The sequence below is a fragment of the Rhamphochromis sp. 'chilingali' genome (assembly GCF_963969265.1).
Source record: "Rhamphochromis sp. 'chilingali' genome assembly, chromosome: 17".
NCBI lineage: Eukaryota > Metazoa > Chordata > Actinopteri > Cichliformes > Cichlidae > Rhamphochromis > Rhamphochromis sp. 'chilingali'.
Genome location: NC_137944.1, coordinates 580,601 through 588,100, shown reverse-complemented (window position 1 = coordinate 588,100; position 7,500 = coordinate 580,601). Strand labels below are relative to the sequence as shown.

The window sequence follows — 7,500 nt, the reverse complement described above, 5'->3', positions numbered from 1 at the left end:
GATGCACCCTTAGGCCCCTCCTCCATTCAGAGGTGGGCTTTCCCTTTTCACCACTAAACAATAAGCAGGACACATGACTGGAGCTAAATTTATTTATTTGGTTTTAGGCATTGAATTTGATGGAGCAAAGAGAAAGGGTGGTGTAAAGCACAGAGCTCAGACAGCTGGAGGTCACCAACATGCTTCTTTCAGTCGGAGGCTTTTCTCTGAAACACTCCTGAGTTTGAACTAAGAACCTAAATAAAATCCTTCTGCCCTCCAAAACACAAACAGTACCGTTTGCAACAGTTTGTGCTCCAAAGGTTTTCTCTTTGTGTGTATTGTGCATGTTTCTGAAGATATTTCTGTACAAGCACATCACAGGTGAGAAATAAAGCAGTTAGTGTTTGGTTCCATATTGTACCAGTGATGGATTCGCCACACGGACAGGCTGGGCTAAATAAATAATGTAATTATTGATCACAGGGTCAGATCAGACAAATCGCTGGATAACAAAGCTCTGTATGCTTTGGCCCGGGTGAGCCACAGGTAGTACTGACACGGAGCAGAATACAGGATTAAATACAGTCAAATGTATTGTGTCTCTGTGTTCTTCTGTTATTGTGTCACTAGGACAGTTTATTCTGTGTAGCTGTGAAAGTGAGCGAGTGTTTAATAGGCTCAGAGTCACTGAAGAACACATGTGAAAGTCACAGCATGGTGTCCACCTGCTGCCTGTCTGCTCTGCATTTCCACACCTTTCATGTTGACCGGAGGACAGGCCCTCACCAGGTTAAAGCTCTTTGTAAAAATATAAGAGTAGAATACAAAGGTTTGGGGACGCTGAAGCACTTAGAATTATTAAAGCATTGTTTCTCCCTGGTTCTAGCAGCCAGTCTCTACTTCTCTACATTTTTCTGCCTTTTTGACCTTTTTCCTTCTAGTCGCTGCCTTTGGGCCATGTGTGAGTTTAATGCCTCAAACAACAGAAAGCTCACAACACTTGCTCGAAGGCTATCTCAAAGTAATGTCTAACAAACTTTTCCACGTCACTCTCACATGTATCAGAGGGAGAAAACATCTGAAAGGTCGTTGACTCTAATAACAATAATATTAATAATAATCAAACATTCGTTTTGGCACCGTTTCCTGTCACAGCAGGAAGAACAAAAGAAGCTAACATGTTCCTTTCAAATGGCACTACACACTTCATACTACAAAAACACTTTTTTGGTATCACATTTGTTTCACAGCTTTCATCTGCAACAATGGAAATGAAGAGAAAAGCCTTATTTCTTCTGGTGGTGTGAGCAAACCTTTGACACTCATGGGGTCGACTGGTGAACCTCGAGGGAGGGAAACCATTATCGTTAACGTGTCAGAGTCAAAGCTGGATTTTCCCAGTTGTTCTCGAATCACTGGGATTGCAATGCAAAAGGAAAAAAGTGATAATGTTTGCTTGCAGGACATTGATCGTCCTACGATATGCGTGTTCATTTTGACACAGTAAGAAACTCGTGTGGGTTTCATGACACAGCCTACAATTAAATAATTTCATGCAAAGAGCCAAACTGTAAGTAAGAACAACACAAAATCACAGTTTTCTTCTGTAGCTGCTGATATTCTTCTGAACCGAGAAAGAAGAAGACTTATGAGCTGAAAGCATTTCTTCACACTGCGTCTGCCCTCGAGGTTCAACCGCTGCTGGCTTTTACATATTTGTGCTATTTGGTCACATATTTCTTCAACATATTTGGCAAAAACTCAGCTAAAAAACAATCAGTATTCCTCATGGACATACAAAATTATTCAACATATCTTACATCTTCATATAGAGACATTTAAAAGTTAGAATCAGTGAAATCTGTGTCACTCCGCCTGGAGAGACTCGAACAAAAGCAAGAAAACAAACGATGTTTAAAGCACAGGTGTCCCACTTCCACGAGGAACAATCCAAAACTCAAAGTAAACCTATATTCTATAGTAAGTTTGAAATGAACACAAAGAAAACCATGAAATCTTTATATCTTTGGGTTTCATTCATCTTGGTTTTCATAAAAACTTTTTGGATAGGCGGCCAGTGTGAAACGTGGCGCTCGTCTGTGCATCCGGGCATGTGGCACAGTGAACGTCGGAGTCACTGAAGTCCCAGTTGACCAATTTGGCATCTAGAATGTCAGCTTGGCGGCGTGGCCTCATCATTTTTTGGATTCAGTTATGCAGATTAACAAAGACAAGCTTCCCGTTTTGCTCGGTGGAGAGAAAAAGAGGACGCCTGGGTTGTTTCATCATGTTGTCCATGACATACTTCCAAATATGTCTTTGGAGGAAAAGCACGAACATCTTCTGATGTCACAAAAATGGAGAAATTCCACCAAAAGCATAAGAAGCTGAGGCTTGATGGAGGCTGAGACTGATGCTGCAGAGCTCCACATGCTCCTGCACAGTTCGGTCTGTGACTCACACCGGTCAGGTGTGCTCACTGACCAGAAGCCTTTACTTTTGGATGAGGTAGGCTAGCATTAGCAGGCTCGGGCTAACTATAGAAAAGATGTTCCCATCAGAGTGAGGTAGCTTTCTTTGGAAGTGAGCAGCTTTGGGTGGAAGGAGCTGAGTTAACTGGTTCACACGACTCTTCCTAATGGCTTGTAATAGAAAATAGTTTCTCATCACACCGTCACCTCTGGAAGGTGTTCACAAAGGCCGCTATGTTTCTTCTTTTCCTTACTGTAGAGGAATAAAAGGCAAAGTCAAGAGTTTGTCACCACAGAGTGACGAGACCGTCTCCGTCAGGGTCGAGTTTTTGGCTTCATGCGAGGTTTAAAGTCCACATCATCACGTGTCAGTTTATCAGTGGCGATCTGAGAGGTAGAATATTTTGGTTTACGCCTTCCACTGAAAAAGTGACAGAAATGTTTGTGGTGCGAGACAGGACACAATCTGTGGTGACAACGGTTTTCAAAGGCTTTCTTCACGTGCACAGGCACGTGCACAGGCAATAAAGGCAATAAGCTTTGGTTTGAGGGAGGGAGTGGCTACTCTCAGGTTATTAGCAGCAGGTCTGGGGACACTAATGGTATGACTGAGCCTAACAAACCAAAGGTGGTGCTCTTTGGTGGGAGGTTCCTAGTGAATAGCTGACTGCTGGAGGACAGGGCAGGGGTGTGGCTGTTATGACATCACTGACCAGTGTTAGCCAGTGCCTGAAGCGTGCAAACCTGACGAATGTTGATCAATGATAACCTGGCAGACCACCTGCTCACAGGACAGAAGAGCACAACAGGAAGGGGACAGAAGAGGACACGTCACAGATCAGAAGCATGCATGTGCACTGCATCGCTGTGAGGCTGCACAAACAAGTCAGGTTTTCTCTTTGAGAGCTAGAATCATTCAACAAAGTCTGGCTAAACCTTCTGTTTAATGTTTGTAACTCTTTTTGCACAAGAAGCTTTTCTCCAAACGTTTTAAGTAGAATGAGAAAAGCTATTGAGCAGATGCTATTTTTTAACTGGATCCATGTGTTTCCATTCTGTGTAAGGATGAACCAAACCAGCTGCAGTCAGTGTGAAAGCTTCACAGTGGCAGCTGATCTAGTCTGCAGTCACGGTTCCACAGCTGTCTCACGAACTTTACACTTTATTAGGAAACCTCGTGACTTTGAAGAGGGACAAACAACTCCTCTTCATGTCAGCTGAGTTTGGTAGTTAACCTGACTCAGCCGTCTGTGGTGGATGATGGAGTTAAAAGCACTAACATGTGAGCACCTTTAAATGTGTCTTATTATTATTATTATGCATGAGGTAAGATAAAGCGTGTACCTGAGATTCTCCTCTGGGGAGGGCCTCTCCATCTTTAGGGATGCCAGTGTGCACTGGTTGGATCCTCGATGGAGACCAGCTGTCCTGAGTCCCTTTACTGCAAAACAGACTGCAAACCAGGCCCAGCTGTGAGTGCGTATGCTGCACTGAGCTACATGTGATCATCAGTTAACAGGGATGAACTCTATTTATAAAATGAGCCAAAGAAGAACAAGAGAACGTGCACAGTGCATGGATGCATACTTGCGACGGTATCCAAACATGAGGAAGAGAACACAGAAGATGATGCAGGCGGTGCCGATATGGATGCCGATGACAATGCTGCCCAGCGAGGCCTCTCCGTCCCTGCACTGACACAGACGGTCTCCTCCTGGAAACAAACCAAATATTACTGATGAACGTCCTCGTGGCTGAAACACAGCAGAGCCAGGTTCTGCCTCACTATCACTGCGCTCTTTGACAGCACCGTGAGCTCACATGTTTTTCAACTTAACCTGTCATAAATCATAAATCCTCATTTTTTCCTCGTGGTGCATCGTGCTTGTATTCTCATGAAGATTTGTCATATTACACGTTTATTTTGTTGTAGTTTGTACACATCCATGAATTAGTGCTGCAGGGTTAGTGGTGTCATTAGTTATTAAAGCTCTTTCTACCATTCAAATCTCTCACCAAACCCGCTTTTTTCAGTGTGTTTCCACAAATCGATTTTCATTTACTGATAATCGTTTGCAGTGTCTGCAGGAGCTGTTTGTTGCTGGAGTCGCAGACGTGTGCCGACACTCACCGGTGCTTTGGTCTCTCGCGCCCTCCTCTGCGAGTGACACCAGCCTCTTGGAGCAGTCGCTCTCTCCGTTCCCATTATAGGCAACCAGTTTGATTTCATACACTGCACCCGGTTCTAAAACAGATTCAGACGAGCTCAAACACAACGTTGTATAAAACTGAACAGAGGGAATAAAGGGACTGATGATGGACACAGATGTAAGACAGACAGGGCGGGACATTTTCAAAGGTGAGGACTGCTCAGAGTTTCATTTAATGTTGGATCTGGCTGTTGCTGAGTCGTGTGTTAGTGAAAAGTCTTACTGGTGAAGTGGTTAGTTTGCAGTACTGTGGTTACAGTGTGTCTATGTGCACACTTACCCAGGCTCGACATGGTGTGGGCATTAACGTAACAGGGCAGCTGAATCGGGCTCTGGTACTCAGCGTGGGGGACCCTGCGGTACGACAGCCTGAAGCCCTCGACCATACCGGCCTTAGTGGGAAGTTCCCAGAGGACCTGTACGGCGCTGGAATTTAACACCTTGGTGAAGTAGGTAGGTGGAGCAGGCACTGCATGGAGGCAAAAGGACAGTGGTCAACTGGAAAAAGGCATTACTCACTGTGCTAAAGAAATGATAAAAACCAGTTTGGAAGACTGATCCCTGCTGGTCTCACTGTTTGGTGGTCTTACCGCCCCCTAAAGTAGTCACAGTCACAGTATGGGACTGCTGACTGGCTCCCATGGGCGAGTAGGCCTTCAGGTAAAGAGAGTAGGTGGTGGCTGGCTCCAGGTTGGTAACGTCGTGCTGAAAGTTGCCTTTACTGATGGCTTCCTGCAGCTCCAGACTGTCAGCCTCTAAATAACACACACACACACATTATGAGACTTAAGATCATAAGTTAATGGCAGCATGTGTGTGTGTGCTCACACTCACCTCCTATCTTGCGGATGTGCAGCACGTAGCCGATGATGCTCTCAGTGACGTTGGTGGGCGGCTGGTCCCAGCTGATCTGCAGGGCGTGCGTGGACACGGCTTTGGCCGTGAAGCCTCCTGGGGCATCGGGCAGATCCTTACCCTGCGCCACGGCCAGGCGGGCGCTGGCCTGGTTGGTACCGGCACTGTTCTCGGCAATGCACTGGTAGATAGCCTCGTCTTCCGAGCCGATACGGGTCAAAGCCAGAGTGCTGTAAGGACAACATACCCAACGAGTAAGCTGCTGTTACTTCACTGCGTGGGAAATGTGATGGTTCAGCAGTGAAAGCAAGTGTTAAACGTACTGCAGCTCCATCTGCTCTGCATCTAGCTGCTCTCACCTGTCAGTATTACTGTACTACTATATCTCTTGTATCTTCTCCATTGCAGAGTGACCACATGACTGCTAACACTGTGAGAAACACAACTTTGAGTAATGATTCTGTGTCCTGGAAAAATGCTTTAAAATACATTTAGATGAGGATGCAGATGAGCCTGAAGGACTGCACGTCAAAAGGTTCCAGTCAACAATCACAGAGGATTACGTTGGGATTTTACTCCTGGAATCAGTGGTGTTTATGGAAAATGTTGTAGTCTCCTGTGATGTTTCTGACACACTGTGACGGGGCTGAGCTCGGTGAGCGAGGACGGCACTGTCGCCTCACAGAAGGAGATGTTTTTGGTTTGAATGTCTCTGCGTGGAGACGGCACGTGCTCTGTATCTTTATGTGACCTGCTTGGTCGATCTCACTGTGACCGACACACACCGATCACATGAAGACTTCGGGGTCAGACGCTCTGGACACAGCGCTGTCACTCTGTGGGTCAAGTGTTAAAGCTAAAAAGGTTGAAGTATATCACAGATGGCGTTTTTGCACTCCCTGACTCACATACCTGTTGTTATTGGTAAGCTTGATGTTGTGTCCAGGCATCAGGACCTTGCCATTCTTCAGCCAAATGAGATGAGGCTCAGGGACACCCTGCGCCACACAGGTGAACACAGCACTGCCCCCTGCTGGTTTGGATACAGACTGTGGCCACTGCAGGAACTCAGGAGGAGCTGAGGTGGAACAGACGGAGGTGAGACCGAGAGCAGACAGCAAAACAGAATCACAGCGTAAACCTGAAGCACATCCCGTCCACTGTATGAATGCACATCGGACTGCAGAGGAGCATCTGCCAGGCTGAAGAGCGTTTAAAGATCATTCTGCTTCATTACAATCTGGCTCTTATTTTATTAGCCTTAATGCACCGCACAGAAAAATGCTGCAAAAGCACACAAAACCAAAGGGAAGTGTTCGTGGGGAGATGTTAGCGTGACGGAAACCAAAACATGTGAAGGACGGCCTGAGACACCCTTTAGAGAAGCGGACGGTGCTGTGACGGTTCAGGTATCACCCTGTCCCTGTGTGTGTGGGGGGGGCATGCCTTACATGCCCAGTTATACTGAATAAACTTTATCAACCACCTGCACAGCTGTATTAACAGATTTACTGTTTGCTTATTGTTTTTCACGCGTTGGCCACTTGTGTGGTGTCCCGTTCCCTCCTGTTAACAGCAAACCTGATGTATGTGCACTAAAACATCACACCTTGCTGTTGTTGCTGTCCTGATACTTTATGCCTTCTACATTGTTAATTATGCTTCCAAGTAATGAGGAACATAACGCACAGGGACACATTTTATTGAAAAATGTTAAGGTTAGTGGAAGAATTATGGGCGTATTTTTTACTGCTGCTCTGCTTGTAAATGACTTATTCTGTCTCCTTCTGCCTCTCTGCCCTCCACGCCTACTCCTCCATCCAACTGTTTTCAGAGACATGTGTCCTTATTACTCCGGTCTAGGTCATGGGTCAAAGATCGCAGGTCATTCCCTCCCCCTTGCAACCCCCACCTGCCCCCTGTATTGTTGTCCTGCACGTTTTGTTTCCCCATATGTGGTCTTTGTCCCTGCATCCTGGCCA

General features: G+C 45.9%; 1 protein-coding gene across 1 annotated transcript in view; it reads right to left on the bottom strand.

The window, feature by feature from the left end:
- Window positions 1–78: 78 nt before the first annotated feature.
- The window catches only part of LOC308384912 (immunoglobulin superfamily DCC subclass member 3), an 18,331-nt gene continuing 10,909 nt past the window's right edge, over window positions 79–7,500 (bottom strand). Inside the window, exons 7-14 of the mRNA XM_080863552.1 lie at window positions 6,431–6,596; window positions 5,498–5,748; window positions 5,254–5,418; window positions 4,944–5,132; window positions 4,585–4,698; window positions 4,041–4,167; window positions 3,798–3,906; window positions 79–3,234 (exon numbers count right to left, since the gene is read on the bottom strand). Of these exons, the coding sequence (XP_080719678.1) occupies window positions 3,172–3,234; window positions 3,798–3,906; window positions 4,041–4,167; window positions 4,585–4,698; window positions 4,944–5,132; window positions 5,254–5,418; window positions 5,498–5,748; window positions 6,431–6,596 (1,184 nt within the window). The 3' untranslated portion in view covers window positions 79–3,171. The remainder of the gene's footprint in view (window positions 3,235–3,797; window positions 3,907–4,040; window positions 4,168–4,584; window positions 4,699–4,943; window positions 5,133–5,253; window positions 5,419–5,497; window positions 5,749–6,430; window positions 6,597–7,500) is intronic.